We start from the raw sequence: 21,425 nt of genomic DNA, 5'->3' as shown, positions 1-21,425 counted from the left end.
TAGATCGACTCTATATCCTTGCAAATGCAGGGCCTAGTCTTCTTAATAAGATGTATTGGGATGTTAAACCCAAGCTAACATCTACCCCTCTGCCTTATTTTTAGGAGGCAACTAAACATTTATCTGCTCAAACATTTCTCAGCGTAAGAGCTGCCCACTTATCTAAGGTCTTGGGATTTATATCTGTAGCACTTTTTTGACCATTATTTCCCTCCTGGCCTCCACTCAGTTAGCATGGGTCTTCATAAACCCTCACCTCTGCTCTCCATCTTTTCACCTCTGGCAGGACTCTTCTAGACTGGCAATCTAAAGAAAGATTTCAGTACTCAGAGCCTAGCCAGCAGAGGGGATGTGCACACATTAAGACGTGAACTTTAGCAGGAGGCCATTTTCCTATTCTACTCACACTGCAAGCGTGTTGACACTTTTTGCTGGCCGGATGGACAAGAATGAGCTGCTTCTGGAGCTGGGCCACACAGTTCCTACACTAGCCACAGACATGTACAGTAGTGATGCCTGACTGGGGGTTACATCTTGGGTCTCCTGGTTTGGGAGCCCATTTGTCTTTCTGACCTGCTGCACTGGAGGTGGCTTGCTTTATTCACAGTGAGGACAGCATGACCACCTGTCAATGCTGGGAGTTGGGGTTTCTTAGAGTGTCGCACTAAGAAACAAGTGACCGAGCTTTCCACAATTTGTGGCTTCTCACCTCTGGAAGCTGCAAGATGCATCTGCTGGCCTGGACACACTGACTTCCTTCAGGGCACAACTGGGGGTCACACATCTTTTGACTTCTGTTCAAATCAAACAAGGAAAAAGATATAATAGTTTCCAATAGAAGCAACCATGCTTAGGGGTGCAAGACATACAGGAGGGTCATCGAGTGCTTATTAATTTCATTTCCTCCTTTCAAAAGACAGCATGAGAGCCTTTGTGGCTGCAAGCATGAGGGACAGTTAGCGCTTCCTGGAGGTAGATGTTGCTTCTCCGCCACACAACTGTCAATGCACCTCAATATTGACCTTTAGCACCCCAAGCTTAGTGATGCTCTGGGTTTGTCCTGAGCAGCACCTGCCCACTGTGTCATCTCATAGGGTGGGTTTGTGATGTCCACTTACACGCAAACTGTATCATTCCTGTCTTCCTCGTATAGCCCCAAACCCACAAAAATTACTGATGGCCTCAAAAAATGTTCAGTAAATAGTTACGTGATTGAATACGAAAGTTAGAATCAGATGTACTGGGTTTTTTAAGCTAGTGTTTGACAAAAGCTCTTCCAGTTTCATCACCAGCACAAGGTAAAGCAAAGGTTGCTTTATTAGTTTCATTCCTGTTTGGAGGTACAAACCCCATTCATTTTACCTATTCTAAATAAAATGTTCGCTTGCGTAAACTTTATCAGTCTGCCTCTCTTAGGTACTTACATGACCTCCATTGCCTTAGTATATGAGCACCCTAATATTTAACATGTTTACATTAAAAACAGTGTATTTAGGGAAGTACTATCATCCCCACTGTACAGATAGGGAATGGAGGCGCAGAGCAGCTAAACAACTTGCCCAGGAAGTTTGTGGGAGAGCAGGGACACGAATCCAGGTCTCCCACGTCCCAGGCCAGCATGCTACCCTCTGGTTCATCCTTCCCCTCCAACTGGTAAAAACAATACCCTCATATATTCAGATCCTTTTGTTTTGTTAATTTATCAAGGGTTAAATTCACCTCACTGCACAGAGGCAGCACAAGGTCTATGCATTCCATAAGTCCCATTAACTTAAGCTTCATTTAGAGGGCTTCAGTAGCACACAGACCTTTTGCTGACCCTCTGTACAAGACAGAATTCCCCAAACCCCAAAAGAACTGATTGCTGTATGGCTCTTTCTGCTCCCACATGCCCTGGACAGGCAGGCAAACAGAATAATACAGTCCCAACCTTTGTGTATTGTAGCTCTCAAGAAGTAGGCCACAATAATCATGGCTATTTCCGCACAAGAGTTACAGATCTCTAAAACAGGTGGAGTTACTGCAGTATTATCTGTCCAGGGTTGTTCTATTAGGGTTTTTCTACTCTTACCAGGGGATCAACGGGTGGCAATCAATGCATCAGCGGTCGATTTAGCGGGTCTAGTGAAGACCCGCTAAATCAACCACAGATCGCTCTCCCGTCGACATCGCATAGTGTGGAGCCCGCGATAAGTAGATCTAAGCTACATCAACTTGAATTAGGCTAGTCACGTAACTCAAATTGCATAGCTTAGATCGACTTTTCCCTGTAGTGTAGACAAGGCCTAAGGCACAGAAGGCTGTAACAGGCTGATAAGAAAGGAAGGGGGGTTCAAACATCACTCAATAATGGATGTCCTAAGAATATATCATCAGGAAAGCCCTCTCAAAAGAGTGACGTGCCTTTGGGAATGCAAACACTCTTAGAATTCATGCGGGAAAGGGGATGAGGGAAGAGGACCACACATAGGGAAGGAGGACAAAGCAACAGAAAGGAAAGCTGAGATACCACAGGAAAGGGACAGGTGAGGAGACAAGCAATGTAGATAGACATTGGGAAGGTTGTTTTTAACCATCTGTATTAAAAGATTAATGAGTGAATTCAAGGGAGTTAACATTCCCCTTGCAGTATATATTTATAAATCACTGACAGCATGCAATGCTGTTGATTTATACTGTGCTTTATAAACGAACAATTACACACCTTCCCTATCTCAGAAGGGTTCACCATCTAGGACTTGGAATCCTGCAAACACATCTGTGCAGGCAGATCCCTCTGTCTGCAAAGGGCCTCACTAAAGTCAATGGGCCTCCACCTGGGTGCATAGTCTGCCCATGTGGATCAAACTGCATGATCAGGGAAGGCAAGGGAGAGACAGGGAACAAAAGATCATGAAAGGGAGGGTGTTAGAGAAGCAAACGGGTATGTAGCTAGAACCAGTGTAATTACCCCCCCAGAGGTCCTACGTAAGGGTCATGAGGGGTTTACTATTTATTCAGATCCTTACTCTGATCTCTTATGCAGAGTAAGACCAAAAAAAAAAAAAAAAAAAGAATCAGAAATAAAAATACCTAACACTAACAACATTTTCATAGGCAACGATATCCCACTATATACTCTAACCTCTACACACACACACACACACACACACACACGCAAAACCCTGAATCACACCACCAACTGGCAATACATGCTGTCGCTGGAACGATTATCCCCCTAGTCCGTTACCTAGTCTCCAGCAGTGACCAATGCTAAACAGTTATGAGGAACCCAAACCCCATCATAACACACAACAGTGTACAATGGAGAAATGCCTGACTTATTCCACCTGGTAACCAAGCTCATGACCTTAGGTGATGTCCCTTATAATTTTATACAGAGCTCAAGCTGGGGAGCAGGAAAGAAAATTAGTGGTGGTACATGGCGTATCGCTTCTTTTTCCCCCACAGAGCAGCAGTTTGAAATGGAGCTATGATGTAATCACCTCAACTTAAATACTGACTTCATCCTAGCTGCAGAGGCTTGTTATTATCCACGACTGAGATTTACAGTCCTGGGGCCCTTCAAAGCGCATGGTATGACATAAATCTCACTTTTCAATCCGATGGCATTCAGCCTCCAGCACTCCCTTCAGGTTCCAAAGCGTCCACTACCTTCAATCTCAACTCATCTTCTCGTTTCCCACATAGATTGCAGAGAGGGAGGCACTATCAGTCCTGACAGATTCACCTCAATGACTGCAGAAATACAACATTTCCACAAACGTCTCCACCCCCTGGCTAGGTAAAAAGGAACAAAACTCCTCTACACAAACGCTTCCTCAAATGCTTCCAAAGACAAGCTCCTCTGCTCTGGTGGCTGGCAGCAGGGACTCTGTGATGAGGTGGCTTTGATGGTGCTGTCCTTTGAGAGCTTTTCCTTCAGGTGGCATTTTCTATTGGTGTCCCCCTCCCAGTGGCCTGGTTTGCTTCACCTCTGGCTTTTTTTAATCAGTCTTCTCTTTCGAGGACTGAGCAGACCCTCTCCCTCTATTCTCTCTTTCTTGATTTACCTACAAAATTCTGGGACTAGATTAAAAAGAGGTGTTGGGTGCATGCAGCCAGCTGCATGAGTTTACATTCTTCAGAGGCTTTCTGCACGAAGATGTAACCACCGTCACAGAAAGTGACATACTGCTGGGAACCATGTATCCAATCCAGCTGGGAAACAATCTGTGTTGGTGACTGACTGTGAATGGAAGATACTTTTCTATCTGAATTCCCACTAATTCGCTGGCACCTTCCTGGTGGTAAGATGTCCCAGGCAAGACCACAATCTCCTTTTTTCCCCTCTCCTGGTCAGGCAGATTCCTTTTGCTGCCAATGGTAACAGTATCATAAACATTTCCTTCTATAAAGTCTTTACAGCACAGATGCAAATGGCAGGCAACCTACAATCAACATGGCTGATGCAATTTACACCCAATGCCATCTGATCTTATGCCACTTAGGTATTCATAGTTCTGAAGATACTGTTCCCACAGAGGTAATGCAGAGTGCTCAAATAAGTTACCTGCTACTGCTATGAATATTGTAAACAAGGTACAGATATGCAGTAACCATGCGGCACCTAAAAGCTGCTTATGACATTTCCACACCTTCCCATCTGGATTCACTAGAGGGGGCCCTAGGACTGGAAAACAGCAGCTGGAACCAAAAGATCAGCCTGCTGGAATAAGCAGAATCTGATATTGCGGGAGACTCCTTGTGACGGTTCTCTAGAAACCTCACACTCCACTTCAACAAGGAGTAACGATGTGATAAACTTGGTAATGAGGGTCCTTAGAGGAGGTAGGAAAGAAGCTCAGATCAGCACTGAGTGCCTCCGAGTGGCTCATTTACAGAGTAGGAGAAAGGAGCATCTCACAGAAAAGCATCCCAAGCAGAGGGGAAGGGGTGAGGAAGGAGATGAGAAGACTCCAGAGCTCCTTCCATGTACCAGGCCCCCATGCCTGGAACCCCTGGTCTGCCCATGCTGCCACTCTATTTGTTCAAGTCCCTCCTTAAAATGCACTTCTTCCAAGAAACCTTTCCAGCTGAGACCTCACTTCAGAGATGTGTTAGTGAGCTGAGGGACTTTACCCCTTCCCTTAAAAACTGAATCCTGGCACTAACAAAGGCACGTGCCAAACATCACTGGTGCCATCACGTTGATTCTGCTGTATCCCAGCCCCCACATCGTTCATCTAAACTGCAAGATTTCTGGGGCAGGGATGTTATCTTCCTACCTGTCTTTAAAACACCTGGCCTCTTAGAGATGGTGTTATACCAATAACAATGTCAGTCAGCATTGGAGCGGAGGAAAGGGGGAGGGTGCAGAAATCGTAGAAGGTAGGGAGGGGAGCTCTAGCCACACAACATTGGCTCTTGCTTCCAAAACAAGAAAATTAAAATAAACCTGTATTTGAATGAACAAACCCCACAAGGCATTCCCCACTTTTGTCCTTGCAGCACAAAAGCCAAGAAAACACAGTCAGTTTTGTGACTAGAAAATCTGATGGCCCACGGCAGCCTCCCCGTACTCACCCCCTATTTATGAAGTCTCCCTTGCCGACTGAATCTGGTTCAATGCAAATATTCAAGAAGTCTTCTGTGCGCTATGGAAAAGATTTAGAATCCAAACTGTTAGTGTTTCTGCAGCATCACACCCTCCATACTGCAGCATGTGCTGGAAACCCTCTTTAAGGAGACAGCCCTTTTCCACATCCCGAACTGTCCCTCAAAAAAGAGGGTTGGGTTGTATTTTGTAAGGGATGAGAGGAAAATCATTTATTTTTTCTACTTAAATGGTCAGCATCAGGTTAAAAATGGTATCTAATGATTCCTTACCAACCATTATTCTGTACCAAACACTAAATCACATGCTCAACAAAAATATTAAACCCATTTTTATGATCGTTTTACCGTTTATGGCATTGGTTTCTTTTTGCATTCCATGTAACTAGTAGGACAATGAAACTAGGCTATTCAGTCTGACTTCTGTTCACAAAACAGTAGTTCCTAGTCAACGCTTCTTTCAGGTTCTTACGTACCACAATGCTGCAACATTTGGCCAGCAAGTGCTGCAAGAGGAAATGTTTATTCGTTTTAAAACAAAAAAAACAAAACAAAAAAACCTGATGCCCACTGGAGTTAAAAAATATGAACGATGGAAACATTTCTTTTTGTCCTTGATTTTGTAAAAGCTTATCTGTAGGAAGTGTAGATTTGGGGTCAAAGTATATCTGACATTGCCCCTTTAAATTCCTGGCTCAGTTGACCCGTTGTCTTGATTTCCTACATGCGCTTACGTCAGGCCTGTACTAGGAATGTTAGCCCTTACAGTAATGTTGGCTAGGGGGGTGTGATTTTTTTTAACAACATTTCTGCTATGGCAAAAGCCCTAGTGTAGATTCAGCTAGACTGGCAAAGAAGTTCTTTTGCCAGTATAGCTTATTTAGTCTGCGGAACTGGTGTAAGCTACACTGGGAAAAGCACTCTTTTGCTAATATAAGCTGAATCTAAACTAGGAGGATTGGCTGATATAGCTATACCTGTATAGCTATACCAGTCAACCCTATCTAGTGTAGACCAGACCTGAGCCTGGGATGGGAGGGAGGAAGGAATGACTCATGTTACTCATCTGAGATGCCTATGGCTGATTAATGAGCTATGTGATAGATTCCAAAGAGTCTCTCTATCCAGTCCCTTCAGGCTGGGGGGACAATGACGATTATATGTGGTCTCAGGGATGAGTGTAAAAGCATGGAGGACCTAAGGGGATCCAGATGGGTGGGGTTAAGATATGATATGAAGATGGTTGTTTAATGGGGGTGAAGCTGCACCTATGTAAACTGTTTTGTTCCTCCAGCCACTCACTCAAAAGGTGGCAAGTTCATGGGGCTGCACTGGTGACCACAGCAGTGAGCACATACCCCTCCCCATTGACTAGTAAAGTGCCACTAGCGCTGCTGCTGCACAGAAAGGCAAAGTGAATGGAAATGAAGAAGTGGTCCTCGGGACCGGATTATGGTCATGGAACACTGAGTTCTTCATTTTAGATCACAAGTTCTAATCCAGTCCAGCTCAGTAGTGACAAAAGCTGTTACCATCCAAGGTGGACGCTTTCAGTCCAGTCCAGTTCCTGTTGGTTGCCTGTGCAGGGAGGCCAAAGGCTGTGTGGAAATTAAACTATCCCCGCAGTGCCACATTGTGGCATGTTGGGGCAGGGCAATATGGGGAAGCTTACACTAAGTAGATGTTTTTAACCTGGTCCTATAAACAAAGGGCTTTGATCACTGAGAATGTCAGTCCAGCACTTTCCATCAGAACTAAAGACTTAAATCAACCCAGAAATCTTTGCTGTGATTTCACTGCTATGAAACATGGACTCCAGCCAGAGATGGTGTTAGGGGCGCTTGAAATAAACAGCGGCATATTGCGCCAAGGAGGCTCTCACAGGGACAGCTTTACTTGTCTCTCCCCAACCCCTCGCAAATAAATAAATAAAAATTACCAGCTCCTATCCTCTTTAATTTAAAATTGCCACTGTCCTCGTTTTAGTGCCAGCATTTCTGAGTCCTTCGCTCTGCAGTTGGCAGAGGGACAGGGTCAACATTCCAGGCACACATCCAGGCTTACTGCTTCATTTCAGCATCAGTAAATATCTCCATTTTCCCATGGGGCAAGGAGAGAAGGTGCCTAACCCCTGCCATGAAAGCTTTAGGATTTCATTTGGTTACTGAAAACTTCCTGTTACACACACACTGCCCTCTCTGCCCCAACCTGGTTTCTGCAATCCAGTCTCACGGGATCTTTATAATGACCCTTAAAACCGTCCCTCTCTCAGATTCTTCTGCAGTGCCACAAGGACTCCTTGTTCTTTTTGCTGATCCAGACTAACACGGCTACCACTCTGAAACCTGTCACAAAGACAGAGTTTACTCTGTGTGGTCAGGAAGATGGGAGTTCAGCAAGGAAGGAGTGCTCTGCACGGAAAGGGATTTATTTAGACTGTGCTCTTACTGTCAGGTCAAGCTGCCTGTTCTGAGTTGTGATGGAGAGTTCAATGGTGGACAGCTGCATTTCTTCCCATGCCTCCAAGGTCGCCTCCTGGGGGATTTCTGAGAATCCAGAAGGGAAGAGACCATTAGCCAGAAAGTAAATTACACAGACCAGAGTTCCATTGCTGTGAAATATGAAAGACGGGTGCCAGCTAAAGCGGCTCTGTCCCATTATTTCCACAGGTTTTGTTTCCTTCAAATTTAAAAAGCGACATATAGAGAAGGAAAGCTATGGGGGCTGAGGCTGGAAAGTTAAGTTGACAAACAGCACATTGCACAAACGCTTTAAAAGCAGTCCCTAGTGACCCCAGATTGACAGGTCTCTTGGGCTCACAGAACAGGAGCACTTAACAACCTAATAAAGGGATGTAGCTCCCACTCCAACAAAATCCAAAAGCTGTGACATTTAGGTTGCTGTGCTAATATTTATTTCCCACAGACAACCTCTCCTCACCCCTGCCACAGCCTATGCTCACCACTTAGTCCTGCTTTTAGCTCATCACTACATTTGTAGGGCTTCTGGCACAGAAGAACTGGATGGGAGTTGGAAGCCATCAATACCAGTGTAGCATGCAAGGCACTCTCCTGAGGGGCTGAACGTGCTGCCCGTGTGACACTCCCACCCCCTGCTGGGCCAAGGACTAAGTGCCAAGAACTCATAAGGGGCAGAGTCGTGGGCCAAATTTCTCACTCCTCTCGATACTCGCACTCCATCCAGTAAATGAGAACATGCTTCCTCTGAGGCCACCATGGCTGTCCAGAAGAAGGAGGGATTCAGGGACCACTAGAAAGTGGCATGATTGGCCCCCTACTGCCAGAAGTGCCTGCACTGTCTCTCTACAAAGTGCTTGACTTCTGTCTACTTGGGCATTCCGTGCTCATGGCCTCTGTGTCTGAGCACTTGCTGGCCCAGCTAATAGCTCAAGTTCTTGTTGTACGTATTGTTTGCTGGGAGAGGGCCAGAGCATACAAAGTACTTCTCTGTCCTTTTTTTGAATGTCATTATTTCCAAGCTAGCAATAACCACAATGGCCGCATCCCTGCAACCAGCCTGACAGGGCTTTTGGGATGGCAGACATAGTAAAAAAGGAGGGAAACCAGAAATAAAACCTGGACAACGTTTATACACTGCAGTAGAGTCTAAGGATAAAAGCACACGCAGACAGGATCTGCTCTAGTGGTCTCTCCATGAAACAGTCTTATTGGATGATGCACTGTTGAATAAAGCCCATCTCCGAGTCTATGCCCACACACATACTACTTACCCTTTTGGGGAGATGCCCAGTACAGTGAAAGCCTTCTGTAAATCCTCACATACAAAGGGGGTCTGGATGGCTTCTCTTCCGGCTCCTCAGGAGGTCTCTTGGTTGGGCCCAAATACGTAAGGGAAGCTTGATGTTTCTGAGGCCATTCCTTGGATTTACCCAAAAAGGAGGAAGAAAAATGGCCTTCTGGTGAGCAAGCATCTGCTTATTCTGTGTGAGAGAGTGGGAGGTGACAGCTACATTCCCTTCACAGCCCAAGGATCCCACCCACTCGTAGCCCACTTTAAGTTTCTCCATCCTTCAGATTCCCATGTGGGAGCTGACATTCTCCCAGCTGGGAAGGATTACACAAGACTCCAGAGCCTGTTCAGCTAGTCCTCCCTAGCAGAGCAATGAGATGTATTTTCTCCCCAGCAGAGGGCTGAATGTGTGTTGCCTCTGCTGCAGGAGGATGAGAAAGAGAGAGAGAGAAATCTGTCCTAGAAATCCAGTTCTCCTGTCTGGCAACATACAGAACTAACCATAGGGCCACAGAGGCAGCTCCAGTAACTTTATAAAGCATTTGAGAGGCAAAACACTAACATATAGCACGCTTTTACTCAGGGCCGGCTCCAGGCAGCAGCCCACCAAGCATGTGCTTGGGGCGGCACCTAGAGGGGGGCGGCGCGGTGCTCCAGCCCGAGAGTGGGGCCACGACTGGGCTTGCTGCCCTCCCCCCGGCGCTCTGGCCGCCGGGGAGAGCGGAGCCCCGGCCGGGCTCTCCGCCCGGCACTCCGGCTGGTCAGGGAGAGCGGAGCCCCGGCCAGGCTCTCCACCCTCCTCCTGGCGCTCCGGCCGCCAGCGGAGCCGCGGCAGGCTCGCCGCCCTCCCCCAGGTGCTCCGACTGGTTGGGGAGAGCGGCCCGCGGCCAGGCTCGGCACCCTCCCCTGCTGCGCTCCCCGGAGGGGGGCGGGGGGGTGGCGGGAGGCTTTTTTGCCTGGGGCGGCAAAAAAGCCAGAGCCGGCCCTGCTGTTACTAGAGCCCTGCAAATCTGCAGATATCTGCTGACCATGTCTGCAGATCACAGGCGGATACAAATTTTGTTATCTAACTGTTATCCGGTGATATTTCTGATTCTAACGCCAGAACTTTAGAGGCTAAAATAAAACATGAGCTACTCAAATAGTGCCCGTGGCTAAAACTGGGGACACCATTTACATCCTTTTTTAACTAACTTCTAAAAGACTAAGTACATAGCCAGAGGGAATAAATGATGCCAACCGCTGGTTTGGTATTGAAATTAGCACACTACAGAAATTCAGCTGATAGCCCACGTGCACAAGGTACATATATTCTTCTTTGCACAGGACAATGGCGAGGACTGTAAGCCAAAAAGTTACAAGCTTGTTTTGGATCATAGGACTCACAATGTAGAGCCCCTCCCCTCCACACCTCTAAGCGTGGTGAAAAATTCCATCATAGCTCATGGTCACATTAATAGGACTGATCACATTGTTCAGAAAGAGCAGTACAAGCATACGAATATTAATGCTCGTGGGGGAAAAGCAGGGCCTGAACTTAGTATTTCTTCCAAATTACTGTTATGGCTCAAAACACTGTAAAAGCTGCAATGTTTTGGGCCATCATTTTAGAATAAAGGAGAATAGTCACTGTAATTACTTTATACACAATCATGGTAAGTCCTTCACCCTGACTATTATGATCAATTATGGTCACCCCATTTCAAAAGGGGCACAGCAGAAATTGGAAAGGTGCAGAGTAGGGAAGTGAACATGATTAGTGGCATAGCAAGACTTTAAAAAAAGAAGAGATTAAAATAGTTGGGACTATTTAGTTTAGAGAAGAAGTGAAAAGGGTAACATGGTAGAGTAATGAATGACACTGAAAAAGTCGATGAGGCTCTTCTGTCTGCAAGGTGGCTCTCGAGGAAATATAAAGGCAGGAGATTTAAAAATGAGAAAAAGATTTTTTTTAAAACACAATGTATAAACAGCCTGTGGAATTCACTGCCACTAGATATCACTGAGGCAAAGTTCAGAATGCTCTTTAAGTCAGATGTTTATGTGAACAATATGAATATACCCAGTAATGCTAGCTAGGATATCAATGTATACTATTATCAACTCTCCTGCTTCAGGATCTAAAGACAACCCCTAGCTGCCTGGGGTTAGGGAGAAACTTCTCTCACGGGCATGCTACAGCATAACTATCAATTATGGAGATTTATGAAGCATTCTGTGCTGGCCACTATCACAGACAGGATGTGGGCTACATGGATTTGATCTGCTGTAGCAATTCCTGAGTAATATCAGAGCATTTTTATGAAGGTTTGTACGTTTTAACGTTAAGGGGATCAGGAGGACAATGTGAATAGAAGTGCATCACCTTTAACACAGGTCAGATGTTAAACTTCACCCTGTCCCTTAAAGCATCTAAAAACTTTAAACTGAGATATAAGCAATTAACCTTTGTGTTCAATTTATCCCGCCTGGGAGCCTCTGTCTGATTATCAACACTCGTATACAGTCTAATTAGAGGCATTTTTGACATCAGATGAATAAATCAGGGTGAAATGTTACCACAAGGAAGCCTGAAGACAGACTGAATTGGAGAAAGATGGCTGAGCTCCCGCTACCGATTATCAGCTGCACCAGCCTCTCTCTAGCTTCAAAAGTGGTTATTTGCTCCCTCTAGTGACTTTGACTATGGTTGCAGCAGTTCCTCAGACCAGGCATTTTACAATATATTGTAAGAAACAACATACCCCGCTCAGAGCTTCACAATTAAGGCTGTATGTGTTTTCTAGGTATATAAATTAGCTGAATTTCCCTCTTAGTTTATGTTGTCACTGGAACTCCTCAAAGGAATTATAATGCATGGAACATTGCTCCACATACAGTGCACATACTTTGCCTCTCTTCCCCCCTCGCTAGGTATACTTTTCTTTTTATTATTATTTTTATTTAGTAATGCAATCATACTTTACCTTCATTGTACTGAAAAAGTGAGCTGCTTTGGTTTTTAGAGGCCCGAGGTACCAGTATCTGAAAAGAACCGAGGCAAAATTCATGAGAAAACTCAGGGGGCATTGGGTAAAGTAAAATCTTCCTTGATGCAACACATGCCAATGTATATACATTTGTTTTCCATTGAAGTTTATTCTTGTGCACTTGAACTTCAAGATACAACAAAAATGACTTATACAAGACTTTTACACTACAAGATGTGTAGTTCCCACAACATAATAGCAGCAGTATGTAATCATTAGCACTTTTAATCCACTGATTTCAAAGTGCTTGGTGAAAGAGAGTATCACTATCCTCATATTACAGAAGGAGAAACTGCAGCACAGAGAACTTGCCCAAGGTTACACACCAAGTCAGTGGCAGAATCAGGAATAGACTCCTGTCTCAAGTCCCATGTGCCATTGCTGGGTTGCACAGATCAGGGAAATGCACTACAAAACCTGTACTACAGGTGGCCCAACGCCTCAGCAGCAGAGTGTCACCAAATTATCTGACACAATCCAAAATGACTCAGGTTCTCATGGTCAAGAGCTGGTGGGATGCATCTCAGCAGGCTACATGAAGGGATGGATGGAGGATGTGAAATCAATGACTTCTGAATTAAAGGAATGGATGCTCCTAATGTTTACTTGCCTGAAAGTGCTCTCAGACCAAATAAGTATTTAAATAATAAAAATACAGTTACCATAAGTACTGGATAACATTTAATGACACACACAGAAGGTCATTATAGCACATGAACTTCGGCAGCTCTGGAGAGTAGGAGACCCAAACTATATAGGCTCCCATAAACCTCAACCGGGATTCTGCCACCCATGTTACACTGTCACCACTGACTCATCTGTCTACTAACTGCCTCCCATCCCCAACATGACCACCACCACACAAGACCACAGACAACATCATGGCAAAAAGAACAGGAGTACTTGTGGCACCTTAGAGATTAACAAATTTATTTGAGCATAAGCTTTGGTGGGCTACAGCCCACTTCATCGGATGCATAGAATGGAACATATATTGAGAATATATATATACACATACAGAGAGCATGTAAGTATTCTCACACTTCTTATCAAACTGTCTGTACTGGGCTATCTTGATTATCATTTCAAAAGTTTATTTTCCTCTTACTTAATTGGCCTCTCAGAGTTGGTAAGACAACTCCCATCTTTTCATGCTCTCTGTATGTGTATATGTATCTTCTCAATATATGTTCCATTCTATGCATCCGAAGAAGTGGGCGGTAACCCACGAAAGCTTATGCTCAAATAAATTTGTTAGTCTCTAAGATGCCAAAGTACTCCTGTTCTTTTTGCAGATACAGACTAACACGGCTGCTACTCTGAAAACATCATGGCAGTCCCACTGGAGAGTGTCTAGACTGGAATGGAGGGATAACCATCAGGCAGCCCACAGAGGTCGCTGGAGCCAGTTACTACTCTTATGGTCCCTTCCCTGCTGAACTTGTGGCTCAACTCTATCTGTGCCACACCTTAGCTGGTGCCTTCCCTTAGCACCCTCACCAACCGCTGAACCCCCTAGTGACAAAGACTCTGATCGAAGCCAGGCCTTGTCACCCCATTCTGCTAACTCCCGACCCCTCGTCTGCTGACTGAGGTGGTTCATTTACGAACTACCACATCCTTTTGCTTCCCAGACACCCAACAGCTGCAGTACAGCTCAGCACTATTAATTTGGAGCAAACCCAGCATTTATTAGTTTAGTGATCAGAAAACAATCATCAGACAGTACATTCCATGCCACTCCTGCCAGGAACTGAAAGACATTTCTATTGCATCTAATGTTCTTTGCTGGAGTTGAATTACATTATGAGTGAGTGTCTGTGTGTGTGTCTTTTCCTTGGTGACTGATGAAACCCAACGTACAATTACTCCTCTCAGACGGGACTCAGGAAAAAGCTTTCCCATTGGCTTTGTCTGTGAAAGAACTTCCAGAATTGGACATCACAGGGCAAGTGTGAGGTTAACATTTTCAAAATCAGGTCAGCGGAAAGTAAAATGCTAAATGCATATGAAAGGGAACATTGAAATGCCTTACACTTTATCATTGTAAAATGCTATGGAACGGGCCTATGTTTGTCCTCTTCTAAAGCTCATAAGGACCTCACTGCAAGATTTGGGAGGGGAAATACCAAGGGGTATTAAAAAAAGGCACAGCTACAAAAAACACATTGTATTTCTTTACTTGCTAACTTTAACTCCTGCGTCTCTGTAGGATCCCCATCTTAATCCAGTCACTGCAAACACTGGCTGCTCCTTCTCTCCCTGTAAAGAAAAGCAATGAGTGCACACTTACATTCTTTTTTGCAACCATAAAACAGTAATTCAGCTAATCTATGACCAATCCCAGAAGTGAAATTTTATAGCAAGGGTGTCCTACAATAACCAAAAACAATAAGGGCTGGACAAAGCTCAAGTGGTACATTCGGTCTACTCCAACAGAGAGGAAATCATAGCTGAAGGTTTCCAAGGTGCCAACAGTTCACTTTGACTGCACACCCAGCAAGGACTATTTCAGTTTGTGGAGCCCAGGAGCCCAAAGAAAGGTGTGCTGCACAGCACCACTAAGTACCGTCTGGAAAGAGAGCTGTTTGCTCACAGAACAGATACACCAGAAAAAGGGGGTACTCAGAAAGGCGACAGGCATGATCAAAGGTTTTCCAGTCTCAGATTTTCCAGGATGGCAGGTTATTAATCCCAATATCTACACAAGATGTATTTCAAATCAATTCAGACAGCTATTATTATCCCATTCCTCCAGAAATACCAGCATTTGCAAGTTATGCATTCATCGAGCACTTTCTGCCTCCCCAAAACATTTTTAAATACTCAACTATTCCCTTTAGCTCAGAACATCCCACTTTATTGTATGCAACCCATTAGAAGGGCAAATGAAAGGATTTCCACTATAACGACAAAGTGATGACATCACTGACTGGAGGGGGAGTATTCTTGTGTAAACATTATCTATCAGGATTCCCCAATACTATGGAGAATGGAATGGCCAGAGTGCATGAGAAATAAAGAGAAAAGCCTTAAGAATACTGTTTTCACCTAAAAGTGAGGGTGGAGGGTGCCATTTTGAAACAGATTTTTTTTACCTTGATCTCCAGTACATCAAGTGGAACTGTCTCTCCCTTCAGAATGGCCAACGTAGCATCAGCAATGTGTCTGAAAAAAAGCCAGAAGGCCACAAAAAAAGCAGTGTGGGCTTTTGAAGTATTATTTATTTGTATTACAGTAGCACCCAGAGACCGATCAAGATCAGGGCCCCACAATGCTGGGCATTATATAAACACATAGTAAGAGACAGTCACAGCCCCAAAGATCTTACAATCTAAATAGCGTGTCATTTTCTTATTGGATGGGAAGCAAAAGGAGTCAGCAGTAATGAATGACAAAAGCCAGCATAATTTTTTCAGAGAGGTTCATCATCCAATTACTCTTGAGGAACATGCACCTACTATATTCCCTACCTCCTTAAGGATTCTAATTGCAAATTTCTTTTACTATTGGCAAGCAGAGAATGTGCCGGGGGTCCATGCATAGGACTGAACTCAGTCAAAATACAGGTGCATATTACTGCTATTTTTGCAGGGTATCAGTGCACTTATCTGGATAAGGGAGCACAATACTTATTTCCTTGCACAAGACAAGATTCATTCCTCGTTGTCTTAGATTTTGTGGGCTTTGAAGGTAAGACATTGACTGTTGATAAAATATGGGAGAAATTGAAAAATATCATTGCTCTTAGATAGCGTAATTTATAAAAATGATTCAGGGATTTAATGCACGTTATTATGCTAAATTAATCTATTCTACGCTCCTTTAGCCTTATATTGTGCCGCCATTATTGCCAATCTTAACCCAGCCTTCATGCTGCTGCTGATGGTTGCTGTTCATCCCCCAGGGTTACTATTAAACCATGACACACGGGCCTCAAAGCTTTTCTCAACCTGTTAAACATGTTTAAGGTACATTTCCTCCTTCAATCGCCGAAGAAGACCCGAGTTCAAGGTTGCGCACATTTCCCATGACAGCCACATATATAAAACACTTCTGGTCAATCCAACATCCACTGAATTCAATAGGAGTTTTTCCATTGGCTTCAATGGGCCTTGGATCTGTCCCTTAAAGAAGGCAAAGGAACCTTTTTGTCCATTTCTTGGCTCTTTATGGCTTTTGAACTCAGAATTTAAGTCCAATAAGCATAGGAGGAACCAATGTCCAAATATCTAAAATGTTACTATTTATCATTCTTATGTCTGCACTCAGGTTCTGTTACTAACATGGGCTGTTAAGCAGCTTATTGACAAACTCTTTTCAACTCCACCAATATATTGTGGTCCCCATCTATGCAATTTGTTATCAGTGGACAATGAGATCTCTCAATTCAAATGGCTTCTTCAAAGCCCAAACATAAATTATTTTTATCCTACTGTTGATTAGAGCATTGTCCATCTTGTTGAGCTGCAAAGCACTCTGGGAGTTTTAATGAAGGATCAGATGTTATGTCAGTTTGGCTTGCAGGCACTGTGTATACCAGCAATGCTTCCACAGAGCAGAATGCTAATGAGTTACTGTGACAAGAGTGAACAGAGCTCACAGTGAAGGGAATAAATCCATTAGTATGGGAGAAATTGAAAGGTAGAAAAACATGGAGAGAGGAAGAAAAGTTGGTTAATTTTTTTTTTAAAACAAACAGAAAAATAAGCTTATATTTAACATAACGAAATGCAGAAATATGATCACTACCTGACTGGATCAGACCCATGGTCTGTTTTGTCCACTATCCTGTCTCCTGGTGACCAGGAGAATCTTAAACAGATGCTTCAGAGGAAAGCACAAGAAGCCCTGCAGTGGACATATATGGGATATATTGTCCTATATACTGGGGAAGTTTCTTCCTAGCACCAGTAGGTAAATATTGGCTCATACACTGAAGCGGGAGAACTTGTATCCTTTCCAAAACCGTTGAGTTGTTTTGTCTATTGTATCTCTGGCTAGTCTCATTATCCATATGAATTCCCAATCCTTGTTTGAATCCTGCCAGGATCTTGGCTTCAAGGGTATCTTGGGGTTGGGAGTTCCACAGGATAAACTGTGCATCCTAAGAAAAAATATTTCCTTCCACGAGTTTTAAATTTGCCTTTAAATTTCATTGACTGTCAGGCCCTTAAGACTACCAATTACTGTGTAACCCAGAGAGGAAGGGAGGAGAGATAATAGAAGGAAGAGCTGAAAAACCCAAACTACCAAGCAGCATTTCCCCCTCAAAAATAACACCAAATCTCTCCTCTCACATGCAAAACTTACTGGACTTGGTTTAAGCTTCCAGGGTAGAGAGTTTGGCTCAGGGTACTGGACTTTCCAAGGGGAATGAATCCAATAGGAATCTTACTGAAGGTGGCCTGGAAACATGAGGGAAGTAAATTTACATTTGCATCAGCTGAATTAAGCTTCCTGTGTAGACTATTGCCCTCTTGGCATTAAGCAGTCAGGCACTTCCCGAAACGAGGCAGTAAACACATAATGACTCAGAACATGGCATTGGAATCTCTGAACCCACCAGTGCCAACTGGCTACAAAGGAGCTTTCTGTAATCATTAGGAGCATCATTACACACAGGTTGGCAGATATATACTACCTAATGTATGGATTTTGTCAGCAATCTGCCATCTCTCTGCAACTCAAGGTGGCATCTGAAGCCCTGCTGCACTGAATCTCATTTATCTTTGCAGAAGCCCTCTTGATAGAGAAACCTTGCATGACAAAGAGATTTCCTCAAAAGAAAAAAGAATGAATTGATACAGCAGAGGCTTTGATTGTGGAAGTCATTGCCTGCGTTGTTTTCTGGCCCCTGGTACAGTAAAGGCCTTGTTGCTGGAGCAAGCTAGTGCAGCACCACATCACAATAAACCGCGTTCCCTGAAGTGTGTAAGCAAAACAATGTAAACTACTGTATATCACAATGTTCTCTCTCTGCTGGGTACTGCAGCTTGTAGCACTGTGACACTGCAAATCCACATCAGCTAAACTGTATCCCTTTGCCATCACTTTTACCTGTTATCCCCTTACTTGTAATCCCTTACACCTCCTAGCATCCTCTTCTCACTCTACACAGTGTCATTTTATAGCTTGCAAGAGATTGGCTCTTTGCAGGCCTACTTGCTCCTACTTTGCCTTCCCACTTTACTAAAAGGGCATCTCTTTAGCGCCCTTTAATGGGCTCTTCCTAGAATCAGAAGTGTTGTTAAGACACAATCTGTAAAGGGAAGGCAGAGCACAAGCAGGTGGGCAGATCTGCAGATCTGTCGGTCCTCTAGCATGTGGACCGACAGTAGGGACAAAATTCTATGGGGTAGGAGAATTCTGTGGCCCAAGAAATGCAGAATCAGAAGCTCTGACTATGCTACAATGAACTCCCTCACCCTGCAGAATAATGCAGCATGCAAAATATTTTGGGCTACTGTAAATTAGCATAAACTGCATTGCAATGCACTATCTTTCAAAACACTATCAAACGCTCACAGTAAACAAATGGAGAAAACAGAACATTCATTCTTTTTTCTCCACTCTCTTTCAATGATAGGGAACTTATGGGTCAACTGCAACAATAAGTAGTACAAAAAACTGCAGAGAAAAATGTTTTGTCGTCGTCATTCGTTTTTTAAATTCATCGAGTCCCTTTTAAAAATTACCGGCTTATTTGCAAAGTTTAAATATAAAATGGTTGTCTTGTCACATTCAGACGAAATCATTGTTTAAGCAGGCATAATTCCAATTGTCAAGAGGATCATCAGATCCTGGTCTGGATCATTTCATTGCCTTTTTGCCAGGGTTCTGCCAAGAGGTTTTGGGAGCACTGCTCCCCTGCTTTGTTAATCAGCAGTGTCCCATCCCTGGTAAAACATATCATCGCTTCCAGTGCAAGTATTCTAACATGAGCCCTTAAAATTTGCTTTCTGCAACCATTTATGTCAGTAGAAATTCACTGCTTGAATACTGACGTTAAGTGAGCATAAAAGGAGTAGGAGCACAGCCACACTGAATTCAGTTTTAGGTCGCAAATACAGAAAATCACTTGTAGTTTTTTCTACAGCTCTATTGCCAAACAAAAAACTAGTCACAATTAGGCCACAGGCCTTTGAAAGTCGTGTGTCTGGCTTCTGCACATTCCTTGATCTGTAACTGGAAGCCCCCCAACAGTTTGGGCTGAGAGCCATTCCACTCATTGAAAACGGGAGAAAGAGAAAGGAAGTGGGCAAAACTGCAGGATACTAGCATGGCTGACTCATTAAACAGCAAGCTAGCCTTGGATTATCTGCAGGAATTCGCTTGGACCAAGAGGTTCAATTGAACGCCTGGGATGTCCCCCTCAGATATAAATTAAAATAAATAAATAAAAAACAAACACCCTCACCTCATCTGCTCTGCGGAGGAGTCCGGTTATGACCTGAAAGATAGTGGAAATATTTGGCTTTTGGATTCTTTTGTGCAATTACAGTAGAAACCTATGAAATGCAGACATTTGCTGTTCAGAATAGATGCACTTTTAAGAGGCCTCCAATGTTTTATGGAAGGAGCTGTAGTTTCTTACACAGAAAGGGGTACATTTTCTGTACCCACCATAGAGAATGGCAGGGGTTTGAATGTACAATCACTGATTGAAGTCAGCATATGCATTTAAGGATGTAAAAGAACCAGATGCTTGTGCACGTGTTATGATGGCACTCAGTGTGCTCTTAACACATGAGGAAATATTAAAAAAATTAATCAATTTTAAGGCCAGAAGGGACTATAATCTAAAACATATCTTCCAGAATAGGGTGATCAGATAGCAAATGTGAAAAATCGGGACAGGGTGGGGGGGGGTAATAGGATCCTATATAAGAAAAAGACCCAAAAATCGGGACTGTCCCTATAAAATCAGGACATCTGCTCACCCTATTCCAGAAAGGCACGGAGAATCCGCTACTTCCCTTGGTAATTTGTTCCAATGGCTAATCACGCTCATAATATGAAATTACTCCACACAAAGAGCACTCTATTTTGAATCCTTTGTAACCGTTTAAACATTCTTTGTCTGCATCCCTTGCTCAGGACTATTAACCCCAGTTTTCAGTCATTATAACTTTCTGGTTTGTGTGTGGAATATCTGCAGACTAGTTTTAACCCAAAAGTGATGGGATGGGTGTGCATAGGAGAGTCTGTCCTTTCACAGAGTTTGAGTTATGCTACTATGAATATCAGTTGCTTGGGAAAGCATTTTCTGATTTCTTTATTGCCCAGTAACTCTCAAGTGGTTTCACTGTCAAAACTAATCCATGGCATGTTTTGGAATGAACATGTCTCAGATCAGAACTATAGCATTCTGCAACTATGTAAGACAATCCTCCATCTTTCTATCCCCAATATGGTACTGTGATTTTTTCATATACGAGCCAGGAGAAAGCTCCTACAGTACCTCCTGTACAGTTCCATCCCCTCCTGCAATAATGATCAGGTCCGTATTTTCCATCAATTCCAGCAGCTTTTTTGCTTGTCCTTCGTAATCTGTCTGAGATACCAACAGAGATCAAGGGTCAGAAACTCAGCTTACCATGTCTATGGCCACATGGCCACAGATAAATCTGTGATGCATACGATTTGCTCTACTATTGGTCTCGTCAAAACACCATGCACTTATTACATAACATGCACAGAAATCACTTCACTGATGAGTGAAACAGGTCCCGTTTAACAGCACTTCTTGTTGAAGCAGCTCACATGCCACAGTGAACCCTAGACAGATGTATTTGGAATACAATTGTATTCGGCTGAAACTGCATGGAGAATTAAGATTGATTGCATGTAGTCTAAAAAGAACTTAACACAAACACCTGGATTTCCACTCTTGTTCTTGCAAAAGAAAATATCACAGGATCTTTTAATGGTCATCAGTGGTAAGAACTGTAGTTCTGTCTCCTCCAAAAAAGGCAGCACATCCAGAAGAAGAATGCCTCTAAACATGCTGGGGAAGTGGTTCAGTGT

At 43.7% G+C, this 21,425-nt stretch overlaps 1 protein-coding gene across 1 annotated transcript in view; it reads right to left on the bottom strand.

Moving 5' to 3' along the window:
- Positions 1 to 21,425, bottom strand: part of AGK (acylglycerol kinase) — a 56,979-nt gene that overhangs the window by 1,324 nt on the left and 34,230 nt on the right. Inside the window, exons 6-15 of the mRNA XM_054034041.1 lie at positions 20,860 to 20,952; positions 19,816 to 19,848; positions 17,709 to 17,803; positions 15,494 to 15,563; positions 14,578 to 14,657; positions 12,333 to 12,390; positions 9,347 to 9,494; positions 8,044 to 8,141; positions 5,566 to 5,636; positions 710 to 794 (exon numbers count right to left, since the gene is read on the bottom strand). Coding sequence (XP_053890016.1) covers positions 710 to 794; positions 5,566 to 5,636; positions 8,044 to 8,141; positions 9,347 to 9,494; positions 12,333 to 12,390; positions 14,578 to 14,657; positions 15,494 to 15,563; positions 17,709 to 17,803; positions 19,816 to 19,848; positions 20,860 to 20,952 — 831 coding nt within the window. The remainder of the gene's footprint in view (positions 1 to 709; positions 795 to 5,565; positions 5,637 to 8,043; positions 8,142 to 9,346; positions 9,495 to 12,332; positions 12,391 to 14,577; positions 14,658 to 15,493; positions 15,564 to 17,708; positions 17,804 to 19,815; positions 19,849 to 20,859; positions 20,953 to 21,425) is intronic.

Source organism: Malaclemys terrapin, chromosome 1 (assembly GCF_027887155.1).
Source record: "Malaclemys terrapin pileata isolate rMalTer1 chromosome 1, rMalTer1.hap1, whole genome shotgun sequence".
NCBI lineage: Eukaryota > Metazoa > Chordata > Testudines > Emydidae > Malaclemys > Malaclemys terrapin.
Note: the sequence above shows the minus strand (reverse complement) of the source record. Positions and strands in the feature narration are given on the sequence as shown.